At 35.7% G+C, this 27,977-nt stretch overlaps 1 protein-coding gene across 1 annotated transcript in view; it reads left to right on the top strand.

The window, feature by feature from the left end:
• The window catches only part of GRB14 (growth factor receptor bound protein 14), a 153,527-nt gene that overhangs the window by 109,069 nt on the left and 16,481 nt on the right, over nucleotides 1-27,977 (top strand). Inside the window, exons 4-8 of the mRNA XM_036747888.1 lie at nucleotides 386-507; nucleotides 5,853-5,927; nucleotides 9,274-9,411; nucleotides 25,554-25,664; nucleotides 25,866-25,961. Of these exons, the coding sequence (XP_036603783.1) occupies nucleotides 386-507; nucleotides 5,853-5,927; nucleotides 9,274-9,411; nucleotides 25,554-25,664; nucleotides 25,866-25,961 (542 nt within the window). The remainder of the gene's footprint in view (nucleotides 1-385; nucleotides 508-5,852; nucleotides 5,928-9,273; nucleotides 9,412-25,553; nucleotides 25,665-25,865; nucleotides 25,962-27,977) is intronic.

Here is a 27,977-nt window from a genome sequence, read left to right as displayed (position 1 = left end):
TCTTCCCCTTCCCCCCATTTATTAACCTTGCAAAAGTTATCATTTCTTCATGGTTTGAATTGTTAAAGTGTAATACATTTACTTTATAAGAAGCAACATTTATATTCTGAGATGACAAAGAGTTAGACAAAAAGAATTATTTGATGTTTTCTGTATGTACATTTGTGATCAGATTTATTTTATAACTGACATAGCAATGAAGTTAAAACATAACTGACAACAAAAGGAATGTTAATTTGTATTCCCCCCACCTCAGTTATATTTTATATTGATGTGAAGATTAATATGGCTATTTTAGAATTGAATTAAAATCTTAATGCTACTATAGTTGTTATAAGGAAGCTAGAGTACAGTGAAGGCTATATTTTATTCTTGGTCTTTACAGAGAGAACGATAGAAGACCATGAATTGGTGATTGAAGTTCAGTCAAACTGGGGAATGGAGGAAGAAAATAAGCTATACTTGAGAAAAAATTATGCCAAATATGAATTCTTTAAAAACCCAGTGGTAAGTAATATCTACAAGTAGTACAAAATACTGCAATGGAAAATAAGAAGCACTTCATCTTAATTATCTTTTAATGTCATTTTAGAAAGAGAACATTTTAATATATATGCCCCCAAAATTAATTGCATTATTTCTAAATTATAGACCCTGTAGCTTTTTGAAAGCAAACTAGTGGTTTTAGTATGCTTTAAAAGTAAGAGTATTTGATTCCTCTTGTACTATAGACAAGAGGCAATTGGTATAACAGATAGTGCATGGGGCAAAGAGTCATAAAACCTGTGTGTTTTTTGGCAGGGCAATTGGGGTTAAGTGACTTGCCCAAGGTCACACAGCTAATACATGTGTCAAGTGTCTGAGGCCAGATTTGAACTCAGGTCCTCCTGACTCCAGGGCCGGTGCTCTACTCACTGCACCACCTAGCTGCCCCCAAACCTGTGTTTTTGCTTCAGTTCTGCCACTAATTAGCTGTGTGGCCTTGGACAAAACACTTAAATTTTGAGCCTCAGTTTCTTCACCTGGTAAGTGGTCAGGAGTTGCAGTGATATTCTGCATTTTAAAATTATTTGTGGGACATTTCCATTTGGATATGCTGCTAATACAAATTCAATGTGGCAAAAACAGAACTCATCATTACAGAAAGAATGAAAGAAATAAAAAGAACAGAAAAGACTAAGGATATCACTTAGAGAAAGTATGGAGTCCAGGGTGAATTTTTCAATGACATATGTGGAGTACACTTGACTTCGTTAAGGTAATTCTTATCTATGCTGAAAGCACAGGCTGAACTCCTTCATTGAAAAGAAGGTAAATGGGTCTTGAAGAACATCTCTTTAATAGGGAGAATGAAATAGCCCTTAAGTAATAGAAAGAATGGCTTCAATATGAAAACAATAAATAAAAAGAAGGTGTAGAAAGTGCAGCATTTATTAAATGCCTACTGTGTGCCAGGCACTTCACAAATATTATCTCATTTGATCCTTATAAGAACCCTGTAAGGTAGGTGCTATTATTATCACATTTCACAGATGAGGAAACTGAGGCAGATAGCACTTAAGTGACTTTCCCAGGATCACACAGCTCATTAATTTCTGAGGCTGTTTTTGAACTCATATCTTCCAGGCTCCAGGCCCAGTTCTCTGTCCCCTGAGTCACCAGCTGCTTGTCTGGGGGAATACTGACCTATGTGAGGAGGTCAGAGGGTGGGAAGTTGTGATACAGAGGAGAAAGGGAAGAAGGATCATTGAATACTGGGAGCTAAGGAACCTATATAGCTATGTCTTATCTTGAGAATAGTCAGCTGTACCATCTAAGGAGGAAGCAGCTCCTCCTCCAAGGAGTGATGGTATAAATCTGTTGGTGCTATCAGGTGAGCATCCAGTAAGTTCCAGAGGAAGGAATGAGGAATGATGACTGTTGGTCTCTATTTGTCTCCCTGCTGATACAGTACAGAAATCTATTATTTCCTATAGCAGGTATCCAGAACATCAGAGAAAACTGCTCAAGACCTTTCAATCCAAATGAGTGCCATCTATTTTTTTTGTGCCATTCCCTTCTGATAAACTGTGTAGTTGCAATCAGTACCACCAAAAAGCATCTAGAAAGAATTCTAAGTATCATCAAGTCTTAGGCAAGAAACTGAATTTTTTAGGGAGCATTGGTGATATTTTCATCCCTGTTGCTTTCACGATCAGGATTTGCGATGGCAAAACCTAGATAAGATGTTATCAAAAATGTATTGTGGACTTCTGAACTGTTGTGCCAAATATATCACTACATAGGGATGGAGTGAACATAACAAAGGCTAGCAAAAATACATTTGATTAGAGTCTTGCAAATCTAAACCAAAAGGGCTTTAAATGGAAGGGAAGAAAATTGTCTCTACTAAGCTAAATACGGTAAAAAGTAGCTACAATGTATGAAGAAGAATAGCAGTAAATTCACAGAAATTCAAAGAATCAGCAATAAGACTTTTAGCCTCAAATTTGTTGTTGTTGTTGAGTTGTTTCAGTCGTGTCTGACTCTGTGACCCCATTTGGGGTTTTCTTGGCAAACATACTTGAACGGTTTGCCATTTCCTTCTCCAGCTCATTTTACAGATGAGGAAACTGAGGCAAACAGGATTAAGTGACTTTCTCAGGATCACACAGTTAAGAAGTGTCTGAAACTGGATGTGAACTCAGGAAGATGAATCTTCCTGACACCAGGTCCTGTATGCTGCCCTTGCCTTAAATGCCTATGCACAAATGCATGAAGTATTGGTAATAAGCAAGAAATTCCAGTTCCAGGAGTCAAATTTATAAAAAAAAAAAGAGATAAGAATTCTCTTCAGGTAAACAGGAGCCACTGGAGTCTCAATAGGTCAATTCTCTTTTATTTAAAGCCTTTTACAAATTGGTTTCAACCTCTTAAAGATAGCTTGGTATAGTGGATGAGGCATGGGATTTCAAATTATGGTGACCTGGGTTCAAATTCTCCCTCAGACACTAGTTGCAACAAAGTCACTTGATCTTTCAGTGCCACGTTTCCTTCACCAGTAGACAACTGTTAAATCAATGATCCTATGACCCTTGATTTACAGCTTGAATACATGCTACTCTGTGGTCCAGTTAGCAACTTACTATTTTTATTGATATCAACTTTAATATAGGAAAAGGAAATCTATGCCATATAACATACAAATTATTTGGCAAATTAGGAATATTCAGTGTATTTTAAATTGGTTTATTTCTGGAACTGCATATATTTCTGCTATAAGTTTTTCATGGTTAGAATTATCCTTCAGGAAATATTCACAGTATATATATCATAATTGAGTATTACCCAAATCCTGAAAGACCCTTTTTTACATTTTATTTTCTTTTACTTATCCACCAACCATTTTAAGTGCCTACTATATGTAAAACCCTGTGCTAGGCAGTGGGGGAAAATATAAAGATAATTAAGATATGGTCCCAACTCCCTTGGAGTTTGGATTCTAGCAGCATGCTAGAATTGGCATTTGGAAAATAATAGGATGATTCTTAGTAAAGAAAATAATAGTTGAAGTAAAAATTAAATGGGAGCATAATTTTAGTAGAAAGCATTTCCTTGGTGTGCATCTTTATTAAAAACAAAAAATTAAAACTCACATCTGAAGAGATGTGCTACAGTGATGGTCTTAATGCAAAATGCATGCTTTAGATATGTATTCTTTTATTCCTTAACTAGCTAGTATATTTGATTTTAAATATAATTAGAGGAGAAAAGTCAAGGTCGTTTAGTTATGTTTCTATAGGCATGCCAGAGTGTTGATGTTTAGGTTATTACTTTAGAATAGGATTTCCCAGTTGGCTTGATGGTCTCTTTTTGGAATTGTTAGCATTCACCCCCTCCCTGACTTATGCAGAAACTTGGGCATCCTGACTAACCAATTCAGTTCAGCAAACATTTATTAAATGCCTGCTGTGTTTAAGGTGCTATTGTAAATGCTGTGGATACAAAGTCAGAAAAGAAACAGTCCCTACCATCTGGGAGTTAGTTGGCCAAGAGTAGGAGGGATTTTGCATTATAATGTTCATGGAAGAAGTATAAGAAGAAGCATCAGATTCGATTCAGTTCAGGTCAAGAACCATTAAGTTCCCAATCTGTGCAGAGGTAAGCATGGGGATAGAAACAGGGATTAGAAATGGACCTGTGATTTCATTGCAGTAGAGGATGCCCCAGTGAGGGAGCTCCCTCTACCAGTGCAAGTAGGTGCCTTTTATTAAAGTGATGGGCTTACAAGGTTGCTTAGAGCACTGAGAGGTTAAGAAGTCTCAAGGTCACACAGCCGTCAGAGGCAGCACTTAACTCAAATTTTCTTGATTCCGATGTTGTTACTATCTGCTGTACTACAAGTGCTTCTCTCTGAGCACTGGGAAAGATTAAAAATTTAGATAAGTCATGTTCTTTGTCTTTGGGAGCATTCAGTTAAGGAGGGATAGAAGACACAAATAGACATTATTACAATACAGAATATTATGCAACATCAACATCAGAGTAGGGTGATGTCTCACCATGGTACAGAAATGACCCTGGGTTTTCACAGGGCATATCAGTTGAACACAAAGACTGACAAATCCTACCAAGTTGGTAAGGTTCTTTGAATACAGACTAGATAACTGACTATTTGTGTTAACCAGGGGCTAACCTAGTTAGATTTTTCAGTGTTATATGTAGGACCCATTGAGCTATATAAGTAGATGATCCAGTGGCCATAAATTACCGGGAGATAGATTGTGATAGCTCTTTCTCCTCTTTCCACTTTGGTTACTCTTGCTACTGAAAGTGATTTCATTTTCAACATGTTCCCCTTCCCCAGTCATTCAGTCATTGCTGACTCTTTGTCACTCTGTAGACCATACTGTCCATGGGGTTTCTTTACAAAGATACTGGAGTGTTGAACAGAGGTTAAGTGACTTGCCCAGGGTCACATAGCTAGTAAGTGTCTGAGGCTGGATTTGAACTTGGGTCTTCCTGACTCCAAACTCCTTCCATTGAGCCATCCAGCTGCCTTGATAAAGACTACTGGGAAATGCTAAGCTGATTCTCTTTTAGAAAAGTTAGGGGCCCTTGCCTCAGAATGCTTCATCTTCCTTATCTCAAGCTTATATATTTTCTTAGAGAAAAACCTAAATTCCTCTTTAATGGAAGTTGTCAGCGTTTTCAGTAAGTACTTGAAGTCAATTCATCTTTTTAAATTTGCATTTGGTAGTCTTTGAGAAAGATTGAAGGCAAAAGGGAAAGGGGACAGCAAAGGATGAGATGAGATGGATAGATAGTGTCATGGAAACAGCGACCATGAACTTGGACGGACTTCAAAGCCTGGTGTGCTATGAGGCCATGAAGAATCAGACATGACCGAGTGACTTTACAACAAAAGTCTTACTTCTTGTGACCTACCTTCCTAGGGACTTTCTTTTTAGACCTTTATTTTTCTAATTCCTCTGAATACTCCTCAGAAATTTTTCATCCTATTCTAATTAGTTATTAAAGCTAGAGCTCTATTTGGAACAAATAGGCTGGAATCAAGTCTGGTGCAAAGTTTTCCTCACAATTTCTGGTGTGTTGTTTCTACTAAAATGTGTCACCATCATATTTCCTTTTTTTCACTACTGTATTGCTGCCTGCTGTTTACAATCCCCTCTGACCAGGGAATAGTCACTCAGCTTCTTTGGGATGTAACCTAAATGGCTTTCCAATATCCCAGCCACCTCTGAGTTGGGTATCATTATGTTGTTAGGGGCCATTTTTATAGAAAGCTAATTATATTTTATCCTTTTAAGCTACTGTATATGATAGTCTGACATTTGTCTTTTTTTAAACAGAATTTTTTTCCAGAGCATATGGTGTCTTTTGCAACTGAAACCAATGGAGAATTCCCTCAAGCTCCTATTTTACAGGTATTACATATTTTCGTTGAACTAGGTCAGCAACAATTTGATTAAACTGTTGGTTTGAGACCTTTGCCTGAAAATGCCTAGGTTTAAAAAACTTTTTTCATAGGTGATTTCAGTTTTTCAAGAAATGAAAAATAAAAACCAAAGACTCTAATAGCTTATTAGAAGCCAATGGGTTGATTTATTTTGTTTGACTATATTGTTTATTTATTTACAAAAGAAGTCTTTGTTCCTGGGTGTTGTAGACCCATTGGGAAGTGATTCTGATATTAAGAGGAATGGGGAGAAGGAAAGCTGAGGAGGGAGATGTGTTGGGGAGAAAGACTGAAACAATGTAAGAAAGAGACAGATGAGAGACAGAGACAGAACATTTAAAAATAGATAAGTTTGGGCATTCTGTGTATTACAATTAGTACTACTCTTGCCACGTAATATATTCTCCTCGTTTATCAGTTGCATAAGATATTAAGGTACAATATTATTATCACTATGACTACAATTTTGATGATGACAACTGCTTTTTACCATTAGCGGATGTATGTTGTATATTCACCATGTGATGTATGTTGAAGGTTTATCTAAATTTTTTGTTCCACTTTCTTGTTGGAAAATCAAAAATAGGATTAAGGAAGTGGGAAATTTCTTCAGTAAAGAAATACTAAGAGGTAGATTTTATGAATGAATCCTGTTTCCTAATAAAATTAAAAAAATAAAATTAAATAATTGTAAAAAAGCATTAAAAGCCTGTAAAATATCTTCCCAACATGTTAATTCTTCTTAGCTGAATCTGGAGAACTTTAATGAGAATAAGAGACAAGATTGTTTGCCTAAGAACAGTATAGAGATACGTGTCATGAATTTTGTGTATCTATTGTGCTTGTTTCTTCTTCACGTAGTAGTGGCTTATAATGTTCATTCCCCAGAAATTTGACTTGAAGGAAAAGTGATTTGAGTTATTTTTTCAGATAGATTAGTTGATTATAATGCTGTAGATCTGCCATTACTTCTAACAAGCAATTTCTCTGTAACTGCTGGAGTTTTCACTGGGTGAGCTATAAACAGCTAAGAAATACTTTTGTAATATTGCTTTCTTTCACTTTGAAATGTTAGTTTCTTTTAAGAACAGAAAGTATTATTTTTTCTGATTTTTTTGTTTCTAAAACAAAGATCAGATGTATAACATTTTTTTAACAATCTTTTGGAATAGTATTAGTAATGTATTTCAGTTTGTGGTAAATCTGAAATCTTTTGGAAATGTGATTTGTTATCAACACAAATACTTATCAAACATGGTGCAAAATTCATTTGCAGACACAAGGAAATATCATGGACCCTGCACTCAAGGAGCATATAATCTAGTCAATGGAAAGACATGTGCTTTTCTCTGGAAAAATTAATAAATATAAGAAAATAAATAATCCTACTTATTCTGAATCATCTATAAGTTATCCATTCAATAGAATGATATTTCTAATTTCTACCTTCATTCTTTTAAAAATTATATTTGTAGCCCCCAAATTATGCTTTCCTTATAATTAAATTTAGGTGCTACATTTTTGTTTTCTTATTGATTTTCAAAAATAAATTCTGCTCTAATGTTTTATTCAATGGCCACAATTTAAATGGGCTTATTGATTATTGGCAGATAATACCACCTCCTTTGCTCTTGTTATTATCACTTCTGTTGTCACCAAGTGAGTCTAAGATGTAAGAGGTTAACTAAAACCACAAGATACCTCTTGAGGGAAGTCTGTGGCTATTGAGAAACGTAAGGAGAATTCCTTATACTTTGAGCAATATCGAAATTTTACCTCCCTTATTTTTCATGGGATGAAGAGGCGCAGAACAACACATCTGGGGTGAGATGATTGACACTTATAGCTCACTGACTGCACAGTCACTTTTGGCTTGATTGATTCCCTGTATCTGGCCAAACTGAGAAATTTCCAGAAGATAGTGCCAGTGAAAGTCACAGTGCTTAGTGAAGAATCAGAAATACTTTCTGAGTGATTTGGAATTTTTACAGGTGGTCTGGATATCTAGGTCATGCCTCTTCTTTTACATGCCTCTTATTCTGTAGGGAGGCATCAACTTTTCTTGGCATCTCTCCTATTTTCCTTGTTTTAAAAGCACCTTGGGGAGATGTAAAAGCAATGGACTCTCACACCTTTATGTGTGATTTCTTTCCATGTTGTTGAAATTTGCTGTTGCCTGGAAAAGCCTGTGGAGTTCCATTGGTTTGGGAACCTGATAACCACCACTCCCGCCCCTATCCCTATATACACTAACCCCAACCCAAGTAAATAGTAACTGAAAGTAGGAAGCCAGAGTACCCCTCCCAGAACAACTGTGCCTGCCAGTCCTTGGGATTGTAAGAAGATATTGAGGAAATGCAGGGAGAGAGAGAAATTGGACCAAATCATCTCCAAGCTTCCTTTCAAATCTAATATTTTATGATACAAGACAGGGTAAGGGTAGGGGTAAGGCACAGACCACTGTAGCAAGTAGGACTCACTTAGGCTTCCTGGGGGAACTGGTGGTATCACCACCATCAGTAATTCTACAACACATTAGCAGTGGTGGAGAATGTTTGGAAGTGGCAGCATGTCTCCCCTATTCCCACAGTTTATTGTGAATATTGATAATATTCATATTATCAATATTTCTAATTCTGTTGATATTATATTGATATAATGTATATTGACACACTATTTTGTCATTTAGAAATTGTTTTCCTTGTAACAGTGTTGTACTGTAGTACTATAAATCTTATTTCTATTTAATGGATGAGGGGATGGAGGATCAGAGAGGTTTAATCCATGGTCACTTAGCCTAATCAGTGGCAGGCCCAGAAGTTGAGCCAAATTCTTTTGGCACCAAGTTCACTGTTTTTCCTACAGTATCATACTGCCTCTCGTCTCTCATCTAATCCCATACTGGTTTTTAAAATAGCCTTTGCAGTGGAGCCTCGTCAAAGGCTTTTTCAAAGTCTAAATAAATTATATTTCCATCTACCTCCAGAAGCAAAACCCGATTTTTCAAATGGATTCGGTGGGGACAACAGGTATGTTAAATGGCTGTCACTATTTAATTACTATCTTGGTTAGGTTACAGATATTTAAATTTCAAAGTTTTCTCTGAGCTCTTCTATGTGGCAATATACTTGGAGACTTTTGAGGGTTTTTTTTCTTGTTAAAATAAATTGCCATTTCTGTGGCTTCATGAGGATAGTCAACATTTTGCTCAGTATTTGGAATATATACAGAAGCTCAGATTTGCATTTGCTGTAAAAAATGAAGTTCAGCATGATCTTCAGTTGGGAATAAGTATCTTTAATGTTTTCTTCCAGAATTTTCTGAGTTCTAGCACATGTCCTGAAATACATGGTTTTTTACATGCAAAAGAGCAGGGGAAAAAGTCCTGGAAGAAGATTTACTTTCTTTTAAGAAGATCAGGTTTATATTATTCTACCAAAGGGACATCAAAGGTGAGTAGAAACAGAAATGATATCTTATGTGCCATGTGCTCTTTAAAAGGTGAGGTGTGTCTTTGTTGGGTCTTTTAATTTGATCACTTGAAGTTAAAGTAATTCATGTTTGTGCGTTTAGGACCATTTGTAATTTTTGAAAGAAAAATTTGGCAAGATAGAAGTTCATTCATCAGTAAAGAAATAAGGAGAAATAAACTAGACCATATGCACTTGGTAAATCAATGGTAAGAAGGAAATAATAGTTTCAGGTTAAGGACAAGAGGAATGCCTGTCCTGAAAAAGATAGCTATCTGTACTGGATCATATACACAGGTCATCCACTGGTTATCAGGTGCTTTTACTTTTTACCCTACATGCTCTAGACTGGGGTTGGCAAACTATGGTGTGCAGGCCACATCAGCAATCTCTGCTGCTTGCATCAGTAGACTTCATGTAATCTCTTGTATTTAAATTTCTTTGGGAATTCTATAGCATAATTGATTCAGCCCAATTAATTAAATTAATATTTTTTGTCTGATCTGTGCAAGGTGATTTGCTGGTGTTGTCTCTTGTCCTTATGGATCTTATAGTCAAGTGGAAAACATAAAGCATACATTCAAATAATTATTTTTATGTTAAACAACAAATTTTAGTACATCTACCTTAAAAATATATTTAATGCAACATATTAGCTTCAAAAATGTCCTGTTTGTCTGTGTCTTCCTCCTAAACTGTTCCTGTCTTCTGTGATTTTTAAAAATGTATTGACCCACTTTCCTTTTTTAAACTTCTTTATTTTTGGCATCCCTATCCCTATCCTAATAGTGGGAGAATAGTTGCTCCCTATGAACACTACCCCTATTAAAAAAAAATAAAAATCTTCTCTTGTGATAAATAAACTTAGTTAAGCATATTCAAAAATGTGCCTTTCTTTCTGCTCCTCAAGTTCTCCACCTGTTTCCCCACCTCCTAAAATAATGACTGGTCATTTCACTGAGTTCTCAAGTATTTAAAATTGATTTTCATGTAATGTGGTAGTTGTTGTCTGAAATATTCTGGTTCTGTTCACTTCACTTCATATTAATTCATATACACCTTTCCAAATTTTCTTGAATCTATCACTTTCATCATTTCTTTTTTGAAACTTTTTCAAACTTTTATTTTTCATATACCATATATATTTTATTCATACATCCCTCCCACTATCTCTCCTTGCCACAAAGCCCCCAAGTAGTCTGGTAAAAAAATTTCCATGTTAGCCACATCTGAACATGTATTTCTATGTATTTTAAGTTTATCACTTTTTTTTTGTGTTTTTCATCTTTGTTCTTTTGGACTCATGGTTTACCATTGCATTCGTCAGAGTGCCAAAGTCTCTCAGAACTGTTTTTCTCTATAATGTTACCATTCTATACATTGTTCTCCTGATTCTGTTCAAATTCATTCTGCATTAGTTCATTAATCTCTTCACAGTTTCACCTGAAATTGCCCATTTAATTTTTTCTTATAGCACAATAATTTTCGATTTTATTGATATACTGTAATTTGTTTAACCATCCCCAATAGTTGGATACCCTGTAGTTTCCAGTTTGGGATTACCAGAAAAAGAACTGCTATAAACATTTTTGTACATGTAGATAATTTTCTTTTAATTTGAATTTTTTGGGGGGTATTGTCCTGGGAGTGGTATAACTTGCGCAAAGATGTTAATGCTTTGTAATTGGAGTGAGATGTTTCTGTTTCACTGACCCTTCTTTCTTCTCTTCTCCCAGATCCTGATCATTGGTTATTACCCAGTCTTTTTTCCCTTTAAATCCTTCTTCACAATCAGCATTCAAAAGCTGAAATTTGTCTTGTTTGCAACTGTTCCCTCCCTAATACTAACCTCCTTCTTAAAGCTCCCTTTCCCTGTTCCCTCCTGTTTCTCTGTCAAGTTTAATGTATTTCTGTATCAAACACTTTGTGTGTGTCTGTGTGTTCACCCTCCCTAACCTGGTTCAGACAAGTTCGAAGTTCATTGATGATCACTCCTACCCTTTCTCCATGGCTGTATACTCCTTTTCTCAAGCACTTGGTTATGAGGAATTCCTCTTCTTCCTCTTTACTTTCCCGGTATATTTCTTTTTTCTTTTTTCCCCTGAGATTTTGAAGGTATACTTGATTGTTCTTCCCCATTAGACTATTATCCAGTTATTATCATGTATTTATTATCGGAGGCATTTACCTTTTTAAGGTAAATACCTAAAATGTATTTACCTTTTATGTTTCTCTTGACTCTTGTCTTTAAATTTTGAAGTTTCTGTTCAGCTTAGGTCTTTTCATTAGGAATGTTGAAAGACAAACAAATACACAGAGAGCTTTTTCACATACTAAATTAATCCATGGGTAACCAGAAATTTTAATTCTTTAAAGGTTATTCCATTCTCCACAGCCATACATCACCATTATCAGAAGAATATTTATATTTAAAAAATGGTCTTTCTTTCAGGGAGAAGCTTGGGTATTATTAATAGTGCCACACAACTTTCCAAATGCAATTCTGCCTATTGCCCTCCAACTTTTCAGTTTTAGGCCTAGTTCATTGAACATCACACACACGCACATGCACACGCACACGCACACACACACACACACACACACACTCTCTATCCCAAAAGGAAGTTTGGTGCAGTTTTAAGCTTTAGCAGCTTAAAACTGTCTCTGCACTTAAAATACAATAAGACTTTAAAACACCCTATATCTCTTTCTCTGTCTCTGTCTCTCTTCACATGCATATATACTACTGAAGGGTCAACTCCATGGTTGGTCGGTTGAACTGTTTATGACTCACTTCCAACAAGCATTTATTAAATGCTTAATCTGTGCTTAATGCTAAGTGCTGAGAATATACGTGCAAGCAGAAAGAAAAATAGTCCTGTCTTCAATGAGGTCACATTCTAATGGAGGAATAAAGCACATAAAATGAAGAAGAAAGTGGTTGAGGTGGATGGTGGAGACAATGTACCTGAATGTCCCGAGTACAGCTTAGAGAGGAATAAAGACATGACTGGACTGGATGGCCTCCTTAAATGCTGGTTCTTAGAGAAGCCTTCCTATCAGAGGGAAAGGTCATAGGGAAGGAGGGAAGAAAATAAGCACTTATTAGGTACTTGCTATGTTCCAGACACTGTGCTAAGTGCTTCAAATATTATTTCATTTGGTCCTCACAATCAGTTCCATTATAATTCCCATTTTACAGATGAGGAAACTGAGGCAGGCAGCAATTAAGTGACTTGCCTAAGGCCACACAGCTAGGAATTGTCTGAGGCCATATTTAAACTCAGAACTTACTGGCTCCAGGCCCAGCACTCTATCCCACTGTACTGCTTAGCTTCCTCTGCAGGGGTGGGGGATACTTCCGATGTAGGAATTCCAGGGCTGGAGTGAACTCCCAGGATGAAGAGGTTTCTGGGGCATGGTAGACAGAATCCAGAGTGCAATCTGAAGCGAGATGAGTCTATCATAATCAAAATTCTAGGTACTCTTCACATGTTTTCCTTGCATAGATAGTTAGGCCACACTCTCTGAGTGATTAGGGATTGAATTCAAAGGGCTCTACAGTGTTGCAGGCCGTAATTTGTTTAGCACTATGTCATCTACGCACTTGAGAACGTGGATGTCCTTATCATCTTTAGGAAAAGCCATTCTTCGCAGATTCTGCTCTCATCATATTCCATGAAAGAGGCGAATACCTTGGTTGTTGCTGTTTCCTTGAGACTGTCAAGGGACACAATATTTTGAAAACTTGAAAATGTTCTTTAGGTATTGGCTATTTTCGCCCAATTTCTCTGTGATCATTTTTTAGCAATATGAGAGAAAAAAATGACATAGCTCTTAGGAAAATTTGAAACTTAAGACCTTGTGTCTTAGAATTTAAGACTTCTTACTTTCTGAATTTCTGTCTGAAAATCAGAGAGCAAAAGGTTTTCAGTGCCATTGAACTGAGTGATTGCATCTGCAAAGAAATTATAACTATATTAGTAATCTTGCTTTTGTGCAGAGAATGTGCTATCTACCATAGGGAAGTAATACAACTAACCAGTAGTTCCAAATTGTTCTCCAGAATGGTTGAATCAGTTCACAATTCCACCAACAGTGCATTAGTGTACCGATTTTCCCACATTGCCTCCAACATTTTACTTTTTTCTTTTCTTTTATATTAGCCAATTTGATATGTATGACGTGGCATGTCAGAGTTGATTTTTTCATATTTATTAGTACTTTATTTTTTCAATTATATGTAAAGATAGTTTTCAACATTCATTTTTGCAAGATATTGAATTCCAATTTTTTTCCCTCCCTCCCTTCCCTCTCCAAGACAGCAAGCAATCTGATATAGGTTATACGTGTACAAGCATGTTAAACATATTTCCGCATTTGTCATATTGTGAAAAAAGAATCAGAACAAAAGGGAAAAATAATGAGAAGGAAAAAACAAAAAACAAACAGAAAGTGAAAATAGAATTCTTCTTTCTGCATTCAGACTCCAGAGTTCTTTCTCTGGATGTGGATAGCATTTTCCATCATGAGTCTTTCGGAATTATCTTGGATCATTGTTTTGCTTAGAAGAGTTAAGTCTATCATAGTTGATCATTGCACAGAATGTTGCTTTACTGTGTGTACAGTGTACAGTGTTCTCCTGGTTCTGCTCACCTCACTCAGCATTAGTTTGTATAAGTCTTCCCAGGTTTTTCAGAGTTGTTTTAATTTGCATTTCTCTAATCAATAATGATTTGTAGTGTTTTTTTTCATATGACTATGGATAGTAAAGCTTAATTTTCTTGTAAATAATACTTACGCTAGTTGTATCACAAGGTTGTTGTGAGGAAGCAATTTGTGAATTAAAAAACGCTGCATCAAGTGAGTAAAGCACCGTCCCTGGAGTCAGGAGGACCTGAGTTCAAATCTGGCCTCAGACACTTGACACACTTACTAGTTGTATGACCTTGGGCAAGTCACTTAGCCCCAATTGCCCTGCCTACCCACCTCAAGAAAAAAGAAAACATTGAATCAGTGTGAGTTATTGCTATTAATTCATCCCATCCTCTATGCCTTGGGAAATTAATTTGGATGTTACAAATAGGAAGGTTTTCTTTCTTTTGCTCACTGCCACTTTGGCCAGATGAATTAGTGAGCGTTAAACCCCTGTTTGCAGATTTCCCTTCACTGAGAGACAATGCTGTGCTCAGATGCACCTTAAGTCTCTTCCCCCAAGTGATGTGCAACTTTCCTTACTGTAAAGATTATCCTCTCATTCTTATCCATCCCCTTTACTCCCTCGTGGGATTATTCTCTAAAGTCTAAAAATGAGGAGGTTTTTCATGTCTCTACCTAGATAGATTGAAAAACAATAGCTCCAAATATTTAAATTCTCTGGTGTAATCACTATCCCCAAAGTCCTTTTTGTCTAGAAAACTGTATTTCCTTTTCTTCTACTTTCAGGTGGTCAGATTTTTTTTTCCAGCTCCCTAAAGTTACTGCCAATTCCATAAGGATCTTCTTCCTTAAGTTTGCACCTTTAGACACCTGATTGTTCCCCATCCTTCCAAAAAGCACTGTCATTATTTGAATTTAGTTTACTGCTGAGAATTGCAATTCCATTTTCAAGTCCTACAACAGCTTGACTTCACCCTTCAACTCTTAGTAATCCGGTTCCATGGTGACCTATAGTATCATCAGAGAAGATTTCATTTCATCTTTAAAGAAATCCCTTATTTCTCAGTAAGTATGCTTATTCCTTTTGCTCAGAAGAGCTATAACTTCTGATATCAGGTAGAGATTTTTTCTCTTTTTCTCACTGGCAAGTGCTAGGATAGGCCACATCAAAGTTTTAGCCATTGTCAGGTCCTCAATAAAGATATAGACTGTGGATATCTGTGGGGACAAAAAGTCTTTTAAAAATATTTATTTTAAACATTCTTTTCTTTTTATATTTTGATTTCCAAATTCTCTGCCTTTCTCAACTCCACCAACTAAGAAGGCAAGTAATAGATCAGTTATACATGTGAAATCACGTAAAACATTTGCATATTAGTCATATTGCAAAAGCAAGAAAAATAAAGTGAGAAAGGTATACTTCAATTTACATTCAGAATTTACCAGTTCCCTCTTTGGAGGTGGATAGCATTTTTTCATCTTGAGTCCTTTGGAATTATCTTAGATCATTGTAGTGATCAGAGTAGCCAAATCTTTCACAGTTCAGTGATCTCCCAGTTCTTCTCACTTCACTCACTGCATCAGTTCATATAGGTCATGCCATGTTTTTCTGACCTACTTACCCCCCATCATTTTAGCACAACAGTACTCCATGCAATCATATGCCACAACTTGTTCAACCATTTGCTAATTGATGACCATTCCCTTGATTTACAATTCCTTGCCAGCATAAAAAGAGCTGCTATAAACATTTTTGTACATACATTTTCTATTCCCTTTTCTTTGATCTCTTTGGGATATAGATCTAGTAGTAGCATTGCTGAGTATTGCACAATTTTATAGCACTTTGAGAATAAATCCAAACTGTTTTCTACAATGATTGGACCACTTTACTACTCCATTAGCAGTTCATTAGTGTACCTGTATTTCTCCTCCATTATTTGTTATTTCCGATAGGTGTGATTATTTTAAAGTTGTTTTAATGTTCATTTCTCTAAGCAATAGTAATGTAGAGCATTTGTTCATATGACTATAGGTAGCTTTGATTTCTTCTTCTGAAAACTCTCTGATCATGTCTTTTGACCATTTATTAATTGGGGAATGCGTCCTTTTATTTTTAATAAATTTGACTCATTTCTGTATACAGTACATATTTGAGAAATAAGGTCTTCATCAGAGAAACTTGCTGTAAAATGTTTTGCTATTACTTCATTGTCTATGGTACCTTTTAGCAAAATGTGGTCTCCCTGATTATGTCTTTTAATTAGGGTTATTTTTGCTTTTGTTTTCTCTAAGATCATGATTGCTACCCCTGCTTTTTTTTTTTAATCTCAGCTGAAGTATATTAGATTTTGCTCTAGCCCTTTATTTTAATTCTGTGTAAGTTTCTTTCTATTTCAACTGTGTCTCCTGCAACCAACAGTGTAGGAGTCTGGTTTCTAATCCATTCTACCTGCTTTTCTTTTATGGGTGAACTCATCCCATTCACCTTCGCAGTTACAATTACTAACTGTGTATTTCCTTCCATTCCATAATCTTCTGTTTCCTTCACTTCCTCCTTTTATCCCGTTCCTCCTCAAAAGTCTATTTTGCTTCTAACCACTGCCTCCCTTAGTCTGGCCTCCCCTTTATTCCCACCCCCACTTCTCTTATCCCCTTCCCTTCCTATTTCCCTGTTGGGTAAGTTATATCTATATACCTGAGTGTGTATATTCATCCCTCTTTGAACAAGTTTCAATGAGAGTAAGATTCAAGCATTGCCCACCCACATTTTCCTTTTCATTGTAAAAGCTCCTCCTTGCCTGCCTCTTTTTATGTGAGAAAAATTTCCCCATTGTGCCTCTTCCTTCTCCTTTCTCCCAGTGCACCTCTTTTTCTTACCCTTTCTTTTTCGTGGGAGATCATTCTAACATAATTGACTCATATTCATGCCCTCTATCTATGTAAACTCTTTTTAACTGCCCTAATAAAGGTAAAGTTCTTAGGAGTTACATGTGTCACCTTCCTATATAGGAATGTAAACAGTTTGACTTTATTGAGTCCCTTATGATTGCTCTTTCACATTTACCTTCTTATTGATTTCATATTTACCTTCATGTTTATCTTCTCTTGAGTCTTCTGTTTGAATGTCACATTTTCTCTTCAGCTCATGTTTTTTCATCAAGAATGCTTGAAAGTCCTCTATTTCTTTAAATTTCCACTTTTCCCCTGAAGGATTACACTCAGTGTTGCTGGGTAAGTGATTGTTGGTTGTAAGCCTAGTTCCTTCGCCTCCTGGGTTACAGTATTCTAGGCCTTCCACTCCTGTAATGTGGAAGTGCTAAATTTTGTGTGATGCTGACTGGGGCTCCGTGATATTTGAATCATTTCTTTCTTGTTGCTTGAAGTATTTTCCTCTTGATATGGGAGATCTGAAATTTGGCTATAATGTTCCAGGGAATTTTCATTTTGGGATCTCTTTCGGGAGGTGATCCGTGGATTCTTCCAATTTCTATTTTATCCTCTGGATCTTTATAAAATATTGGGGCAATTTTCTTGATTATTTCTTGAAATATGATAGCTAGGCTCTTTTTCTAATCATGACTTTTGGGTAATCCAGTATTCTTAAATTTTCTGTCCTTGATATTATTTCCAGATCAGTTGTTTTTCTAATGAGATATTTCATATTTTCTTCTATTTTTTCGTTGTTTTGACTTTGTTTTATTGTTTATTGATGTCTCATGGAGTCATTAGCTTTCAGTTGCCCAATTCTGCTTTTTAATTAGTTCTTAGTGAATTTTCTGCTTCTTTTATTGTTAGGCCAATTCTGTTTTTTAAGGTATTATTTTCTACAGTATTGTTGTGTCTCTTTTACCAAACCATTAATTTTCTTTTCCTATTTTTCTTGTGTCACTCTCATTTCTTTCTCCAATTTTTCCTCTACAACTTATCTCTTTAGTTAATGCTCCAAGGAATTCTTGTTGGGTTTGTGTCCAATTTGCATTTTTCTTTGAGGCTTTGCTTGTAGCTGTTTTCACATTATTGTCTTTTTCTGAATTTATGCCTTGGTCTTTCCTGCAACCACAGTAGCTTTTTATGGTCAAGTTCTTTTTTGTGTTGTTTACTCATTTTCCAATCTATTTCTTGTCTTTGAATGTTATGTTGAAATTGGGCTCTGTTTCCCTGGGGGTGGGAGAATGCACTGTCTCAAACTTCAACCTTTTTTGTTCTACTGTTGTCAAAGCTAGTTCTGGGGGACTGCAAATTTTTGGTGCTTCCAAAGTGTTGTGATCCAGGGAGAGGTGTGGTCACTGCTCTCCTAGTCTTCACTTTCATCTTTACCTTGTTCTCCTGCAGCTGGTTGTGTTAGCATTCCTCTTGGTCTTGGAACTGTCACCAGGGCCCCTGCTCTTCAGCAGCCACAAATGCTAGTGTTCCTCTCCACCTTAGAACTTAGACCAGAGTCCTTACTCCTTTGTGACTTAACACAAACACCCCTTTCTGCCCTTGAACTATGACCAAGAACTGTGCATTGGTAACAGAGTTGTTAATCAGTATGAGTTGCATCCAGTGCCAGCAAAGGGTCTCTCATGATCTTTTGCTGACCAGTTGTCAACCCCCTTACCATCCCTCTGGGCTGAGAGCTCCCAAAGTTGCTGCTGCTGCTGCCATAGCCACCTTCAAGACCCATGGCTCCTGCTGCTGCTGTTCTCTGGGCTGATTCCCACCTCAGTGTTACACACTTCTCTTGCTGATGTCCCAAGTTGTCTTAGGCTACAAAAATGTTTCGCTCTGCCTTTTTGTTGTCTTTTTTGCTCCAAAATGTGATTTGAGGAGTTAACTTAAGGTTGTTTGGAGGGGAATGCTGGGAGGGTCCAGCTAGTAACTGCCTCTAATCCACCATCTTGCTTCTGCCCTCTCAGTCATAGGATGTTTGAGTTAGATGAGACCTTAGAGATTATCATGTTCAATATATTCCTTCAATAGGTGAAAGATTAAATGACCTCTAGGGTCCCTTCTAGTTCTAAAGTCCTAAATTGGGAGGAATAGTTCATAAAGTTGGTTGACAAGATCCAAAAAGATCTCATTGGGCCAAATCTAATAAGATGAAATTAATAAGAATACATATTAAGCCCCATTCTTGGATTAAAAAAGTCAACTGCACAAATAGAAAATGAGGATGTGGCTTACTCAGCAGTTAGTTTGAAAAAGGATTGTAGGTTTCAGTGGACTAAACTTTGCCATAGTATATTTTAACAATATGCAATGGCAGTCAAAAAAAAAAAACAAATGTAATTTGAGCTTGCATCAAGAGAAGTGCAGCATCCAGAACTAAAGATGTATTAATTTTACTGTATTGTATTTTGGTCAGACCGCTGTGTAACAACAGTGCTACTTGCCACTACTGTGGCTGTGTAAGGCTGATAACACTAGCACACAGGAGGGCTGCTAGCACAGGTTCTTTGATTTGCTTTTCTAAGGAAAGACACTTTAAGGGGTTTACAATCTCACTTTAATTAAACATACATATATCATTCACTTAGTTCAGGGCAAAAAGAACCCTGAACTTCAGAGCAAATATAAACAGAAATTACAAACAGAGAAAATATAACAGAGTAAATAACACAAATCAACAGACTTCTAGATGTCTGACCAAAGCTATACATACATACTTACCCGAGAGAGAATGGGTTTCAAAGCCGGGGGTCTCCTTAATGGCTACCCAGGGTCTCCACACCAATATTCTTCCAATGGGAGCCCCAAACAAAATACTAACCTTAGAATATATATGTATCATGACAGTTATATGAGACTTCATGCCGTCTTGGGGAGGGAGGAGGGAGGGGGGGGGAGAAAAACTGGAACTCAAAACTATGTAGAACCGTGTGTGGTAAACTAAAAATAAATAAAACACCTTTTTTTAAAAAAAAAGATAATCTTGACTTCTTGGTCAAAAGACTAAATTAAGTGATGATATTTAATATTTTTCAGTTGGTTATTTTGATTTTGAAGAAACATATATTATATACATTTTAATAAGCTGTCCATTTTGTGATTATGAAGTCAGTTAAGTTACATTGTTGAGGTGTTTTTCTACAATGAAAAATGAAAATAAACAATATCTCTGTCCAGAAAAAAAAAAGAATATATATGTATCCTTTCTCAGGGCCTGAGAGCTTCACACATCTTTAGGGCTTCACATCTCTCCTGACCTAAATAGCAAAAGGGTGTGGGCATTCCTACAAACAAAGGCAAGACTCAATCGAAGGTACTTGATTACCTTGGTGCTGAGAAGCACTCCAAAAGAAAAACCAGTAAAAAGTCCCACTTTGCTTGCCCTTGTACACTGCTGGAATATTATGTTAAGTTCTATGCTGGATAATAGATGGAAGAAGAAAACCAGCAGGGAGAAAGACCTTGCAATCATATCATGCCACAATTAGCTTAAGAAATTCTGAGGAGAGAAGATTTATTTATTTATTTAATTTTAGTTTACAACATTCAGTTCCACAAGTTTTTGAGTTCCAAATTTTCTCCCCCTCCTTTTCTTCCCCCCTTTCTCCCCAAGACAGCACATAATCTGATACACTTATTTACCTCCACATTAAACTTATTTTCCAAATAATCAAGTTGTAAAGAATTATAACCAATGAAATGTACCCATAAGAAAGATGTAACAAAGCCAAAAATAAAAGAAAAAAGAAAAAAAGAGAGAGAACAAATAGTTTGCTTCAATCTGCATTCAGACTCCATAATTCTTTCTCTGGATGTGGACAACCTTTTCCATCATGAGTCTTTTGGAGCTTTGCCTTGTCGAGAAGAGCCAAGCCTATCAAAGTTAGTCCACACAGAAGCAATGTGTCTGTAGTTGTGTACAATGTTCTCCTGGTTCTGCTCCCTTCACTCATCATCAGATCATATAAGACTCTCCAGGCTCTTGTGAAGTCCATCTGCTCCTCATTTCTTATAGCACAATAGCATTCCATTCCATTCATATACTACAATTAGTTGTTTAGCCATTCCTCAATTCATGGCCATCCCCTTGATTTCCAATTCTTTGCCACCACAAAAAGAGCTGCTATAAATATTTTTGTACCTATGGGTCCTTTCCCCCCTTGTATGATCTCTTTGGGATACAGCCCTAGAAGTGGTATTGCTGGGTCAAAGGGTATGTACATTTTTGTAGTCCTTTGAGCATAGTTCCAAATTGCTCTCCAGAATGGTTGGATCAGTTTGCAACTCCACCAACAGTGCAATAGTGTTCCAATTTTCCCAAATCTCCAGCATTTATCATTTTCCTGTTTTGACATGTTAGTCAATCTGACAAGAGATGCGGTACCAAGAGTTGTTTTGATTTGCATTTCTCTAATCAATAGTGATTTAGAGCATTTTTTCATATGACTATAGATATTTTTAATTTCTTCCTCTGAAAACTTCCTCTTCATGTCCTTTGACCATTTATCAATTGGAGCATGACGTGTGTTCTTAAAAATTTGCCTCAGTTCCCTGTATATTTTAGAGATGAGGCCTTTGTCAGAGACACCGGTTGTAAAAATTCTTTCCCAACTTTTTGCTTCCTGCCTAATCTTGGTTGTATTAGATTTGTTTGTACAAAAACTTTTCAATTTAACATAATCAAAATTATCTATTTTGCATTTTGTAATGCCCTCTTCCTCTTGTTTAGTCATAAATTCTTCCCTTTTCCATAACTATTCCCTTCTCTTCCAAATTGCTTATAGTATCAGCCTTTATATCTAAGTCGTGAATCCATTTTGACTTTATTTTGGTATATGGAGTTAAGATATTGGTCTATGCCCAATTTCTGCCGCAGTATTTTCCAGTTTTCCTAGCAGTTTTTGTGAGTTCATATGCCAGAAGCTGGACTCTTTGGGTTTATCAAGGAGTAGATTACTATATTCATTGACTACTGCATCTTGTGTACCTAACCTATTCCACTGATCCACCGCTCTGTTTCTTAGCCAGTACCGAGTAGTTTTGATGATTGTTGCTTTATAATACAGTTTAATATCTGGTATGGCTAGGCCTCCTTCCCTAACATTTCTTTTCATTAATTCTCTTGATATTTTGGATCTTTTGTCCTTCCAGATGAATTTTGTTATTATTTTATCTAGCTCTATAAAATAATTTTTTGGTAGTTTGATTGGTATGGCACTAAATAAGTAAATTAATTTAGGTAAAATTGTCATTTTTATTATATTAGCTCAGCCTAACTATGAGCAACTGATGTTTTTTCCATTTATTTAGATCTGACTTTATCTGTGTGAGAAGTGTTTTGGAATTGTGTTCATATAGTTTCTGGGTTTGTCTTGGAAGGTAGACACCCAAATATTTTATATTGTCTACAATAACTTTAAATGGAATTTCTCTTTCTATCTCTTGCTGTTGGGCTTTGTTAGTATTATATAGGATTGCTGTGGATTTATGTGGGTTTATTTTATATCCTGCAACTTTGTTAAAGTTATTTATTATTTCAAGTACTTTTTTCCCACTTGATTCTCTAGGATTCTCTAAGTATATCATCATATCATCTGCAAAGAGGGATAACTTAGTTTCTTCTTTGCCTATTCTAATTCCTTCAATTTCTTTTTTTTATTATTGTTCAAGCTAACATTTCTAGTACCGAATTGAATAATAGGGGTGATAATGGACATCCTTGTTTCACCCCTGATCTTATTGGAAATGTATCTAGCTTATCCCCAGTACATATAATGCTTGCTAGTGGTTTTAGGTAGGTGTTACTTATAATTTTAAGGAAGACTCCATTTATTCCTATGCTTTCTAGTGTTTTTAATGGGAATAAGTGTTGTATTTTATCAAAAGCTTTTTCTGCATCTATTGAGATAATCATATGGTTTATGCTAGTATTGTTGTTGATATGATCAATTATACTGATAGCTTTCCTAATATTGAACCAGCCTTGCAATCCTGGAGTAAATCCTACCTGGTCATAATGTATTAGTCTCATGATAAGTTGCTGTAATCTTTTTGCTAATATTTTATTTAAAATTTTTGCATCTATATTCATTAAGGAAATTGGTCTATAATTTTCTTTGCTGTTTTGGCTCTTCCCAGTTTAGAAATTAGTACCATATTTGTGTCATAAAAAGAATTTGGTAGGATTCCTTGTTTACCTATTTTCCCAAATAGTCTATAAAGTATTGGAATTAATTGTTCTTTAAATATTTGATAGAATTCACATGTAAAACCATCTGGCCCTGGAGATTTTTTCCTAGGGAGCTCATTGATGACTTGTTCAATTTTTTTTTTCTGAGGTGGGGATATTTAAGTGTTTTATTTCCTCTTCTGTTAATCTGGAAATTTATATTTTTGTAAATATTCATCCATTTCCCTGAGATTATCAAATTTATGGGCATACAATTGGGCAAAATAATTCCTAATTATTGTTTTAATTTCTTCTTCATTTGAGGGGAATTCACCCTTTTCATTTTTGATACTGGTAATTTGGTTTTCTTTTTTAATCAAATTGACTAAAGATTTATCAATTATATTGGTTTTTTCATAACACCAGCTCTTAGTTTTATTTATTAATTAAATAATTTTCTGGATTTCAATTTTATTGATCTCTCCTTTGGTTTTCAATATTTCTAATTTGGTATTTAATTGGGGATTTTCAATTTGTTCTTTTTATAGCTTTTTCAGTCGCATGCCCACTTCATTGATCTCCTTTATTTTATTCATGTAAGCATTCAGAGATATAAAAGTTCCCTTAAGAACTGCTTTCACTGCATCCCATAAGTTTTGGTATGTTGTCTCATTATTGTCATTCTCTTGAATGAAGTTACTAATTGTTTCTATGATTTGTTGTTTGACCCACTCATTCTTTAGGATTAGATTGAGAGAAGATTTAGAGAAAATATAATTGCCTTCAAAGATTTAAATGTCTATAAGTCAGAATAGGGATTGGGCTTATTCTGTTTATCCTTAAAGGGCAGAACTTGGAGAAGTGGATAGAAGTTACAGAGACAGAGGCATATTTAAGCTCCACATCAAGAAAAACTTCCTAGTAATTAGAACTGTCCAAAAATATATTGGACTTCCTCAGAAGGGAGTAGATTCCTTCTCATTTTAAAGATCATCAAACAGAAGTTGGATGACCACTCATTGGGAATGTTTTATAGAGTGTTCTGGGAGGGACTTTGATGTTCTCTTGATTTGATGATTCTGCTATATACTCTTCTAAGAAGTCAAGGGCCAGAGATGACCAGTGACATGCTAAAGGTCACATAGTTCAGTGGCAAAGCTGAGACTGAAACTCTTATATCCTGACTCCTATTCCAGTCTTATTACCACTGTTCCCTGCTGGTTTCCTTGCTTATATTACCCTGCATGTGCCCTCTTGAGAAGTAGTTGAATTTGGACCATCCTGATTAAACTTTCAAGCCCAAATTCCAGCACTACTCTGTGTTATTAACCTATCAGAGAAGCAAAATGACCTAGTAATTTCCCATGACCACATCCTAAATATCCTTGATTTCCTAGGGAAGAAATAATCATCCAAGATTCTGCTTTGCCTTTAAATTTAGACATAGTTCCTTATCCACTAATTTCATTAAATTTACCTAAGCAATATATCTTTCCCCGTTTAAAGAAATATACAGTTGTATAGCTCATATTAATGCTGTGTACAGTGTGTTATTTTGTAGCTGAATGTGAGAGATGTTAAGTCCTAAAAGAAACAGGAGCCATTATGTGTTTCTTCTTGTGAAGGCTTTTTTAGTTGTTTATTTAGCTGCTATTTGAGATCGTCAGCTATTTTAGTTGCCATTTTTATGTACAAATGTTAGAAAGACTGGTTAAGGAAGAAAATTAGTCCAATGTGGTTATCTTTTTTTCCTTACAGAAAGTGTGAGGTAGATGATTACCACAAAATTAGCAAAGCTGTATTTTGCATGATGGGAAAACTTTTTTCCAAGTCTGAATAATAATTATCAATTTGCATATGAAAAAACTGTTTTGCTTGGTGTATTCTTAGGCTTTTGAAATGGGGCAGAGGTTGAAGAGGTTTAATGTATGAGGTCTTAGCCTTTTTTTGTATGCCATGAACCCCTTTGGCAAGTCTGGCAAAACCTATGGACCCATTCTCAGATGAATGTTTTTTAAATGCATAAAATAAAATGTACAGCATTACAGAGGAAACTAGTCCTATGAAGTAAAAATATTTTTTCCTTATTCAAGTTCATGGACCCCCTGAAATCTGCCTATGGATCCACACAAAGGGTCTCTATATCCAATTTAAGAAGCCTTAATTAAATGATGCAGTGACCTAGTTTTATCTGTGAGTTTTTTTGTTTTGTTTTTTGCTTTGGTGGCATTAAGATTAGATTTCACCCTTAATGTCCTGATATTTTAAAATTCTGCTTCCATAGTACAAATTAGGCATATTAGGAAAAATAATTCAAGTAAGCTGAGGGTGGTAAAAATGTTCCAATTTCATTTTCTTTTAGGAACCACGGCATTTGCAGTTTTTCAGTGAATTTGGCAATAGTGATATTTACATGGCATTGGCAGGCAAAAAGACCCATGGAGCCCCAGGAAACTATGGATTCTGTTTAAAGGTACAGACTTACTATTTTGATAGATGCATAAAAGCAGGCCACAGCTTTTTTTTAGGTAAGCTTTAGTTTCTTTTAACTTTTTCTTAAGATAAAAAAAGAAGCAGCTTTCTCATAAATAGGAGAATTTTAGTGGCTTTTATTTCAACAGGTGTTACCTTCAAGATATGCATTAATGCTAAACAATGTGCTGTGGCCTTCTAGCCTAACAAAGCAGGAGGGAGCCGAGACCTGAAACTGCTCTATGCAGATGAAGAGCAGAGTAGGACGTGCTGGGTGACCGCGATTAGATTGCTTAAGGTACTCTCTCCTTAAAAAAATTTGTAGAGGTTCTAAGTTTCATGTTAATTTGAATGTGATGACTTCAAGTTTATCTTTTCTGCAAGACTATTACATTTAAGGGTAGTTTGATTTATTTCTACCTGATATTAATGCAACACAAATAATGATAATCTTTGGCATTGTAATATTTCCATGATAAAAATATATTCTTTAAAGCATCTATCTTTAACGGTGTTTCCTCTGAATTTATAAAAATGTTACCAATGTTACAGATGACGGAATCTACAAAAATGTACCCGGCTAGCATAATATGATGCAATTATTTTAGATTTCCTAATTATTAGGTTAAATTCATGGGCTCCAAGTTCCCTTCCACCACTAAAATTTTAAAATTTCAGTTCTTTGGTAAATTTTGCTTTGAATATAATTTCTTAGATCTGTATTTGTACACATAGGGATAACTACTGCAAGGAAGACAATTTTTAACTTTTAGTTTGTATATTCACTCCTTTGGAGGTCATGAAGAGTTCTGTTATTTGAATATACACACCTAGGAGAGGGATAGAAAAAAGGAATGAGTGTTTTAAAAATTAACTATAAAGGACATATGAAGAAACACGCTATCTGCATCCAGGGAAAGAACTGATAAATAAACTATAAATAAATGTATAGAATAATTTTACATATCTATACCTATTTGAGTCTAATGGTAGCCATCTGGGGGGAGGGAAGAAAAAAGAGGAGAAAAAAGAAATTTACATGATAATTTTGTTGTATATTTGAAAGGAATAGGAAGTTGTGCATAGTAGATTTACAGTTTCAAGTACAATCATCTTTTATTGTACTATGTTATGGAAATGCTTATTTTATTCCAAAAATTAAAAATAAAATAAATTTAAAAAATAGAAACATTCAAATGATGGTTATACCATCACTTGGATACAGGTCAGTTTAATGCCACTTTGAGCTTGTTCACCATTTCTTAATAAAGATCCTCATTTTGGAGGCAATGACACAGATGACTTAAAACTGATTCTTTTAATAACTGTGGTCTTGCATTGATTGAAGAAGGGTTATCTGAGGAATACCATATTTATATCCAACAAAAACCCTCTTAGAATCATGTATTATTTAAAGCTAGAAGGGATTGTAGAGGTTATATAATCCAGATGAGGAAGCTCATTGATTTCGACAAGATTTTGAATTACAAATTTTCTCCCCATTTCTACCCTCCCCCCCCACTCCAAGATGGCAAATATTCTGATTGCCCCATTCCCCAGTCAGCCCTCCCTTCTGTCACCCCACTCCCCCCCATCCTATTTTCCCTTACTTTCTTGTAGGACAAGATAGATTTCTAGGCCCCATTACCTGCATATCTTATTTCCAAGTTGCATGCAAAAACAACTTTTTTTTGAACATCTGCTTTTAAAACTTTGAGTTCCAAATTCTCTCCTCTCTTCCCTTCCCACCCACTCTCCCTAAGAAGGCAAGTAATTCAACATAGGTCACATGTATATCATTATGTAAAACCTTTCCACAATACTCATGTTGTGAAAGACTAACTATATTTTGCTCCCTCCTATCCAATCCCCCTTTATCCAATTTTTTGCTTGACCCTATCCATTTTCAAAAGTCTTTGCTTTGGATTACCTCCTTCCCCTATCTGCCCTCCCTTCTATCGTCCCCCCTTTTTTATGTCCTTCCTCCTTCTTTCCTGTGGGGTAAGATATCCAATTGAGTGTGTATGTTATTCCCTCCTCAGGTCAAATCCTATGAGAGCAAGATTCCCTCATTCCCCCTCACCTGCCCCCTCTTCCCTTTCAACAAACTGCCTTTTATTGCCACTTTTATGTGAGATATTACCCCATTCTATTTCTCCCTTTCCCCCTCTCTCAATGTATTCCTCTCTCATCCCTTAATTTGATTTTATTTTTTTAGATATCATCTCTTCATATTCAACTCACCCTCTCCCCTCTGTACATATATATATATATATATATATGTATATGTATATATATATACACATATGTATGT

The sequence above is a fragment of the Trichosurus vulpecula genome, chromosome 2, assembly GCF_011100635.1.
Source record: "Trichosurus vulpecula isolate mTriVul1 chromosome 2, mTriVul1.pri, whole genome shotgun sequence".
Lineage (NCBI taxonomy): Eukaryota > Metazoa > Chordata > Mammalia > Diprotodontia > Phalangeridae > Trichosurus > Trichosurus vulpecula.
This window is presented reverse-complemented; position numbering and strand designations above follow the sequence as displayed.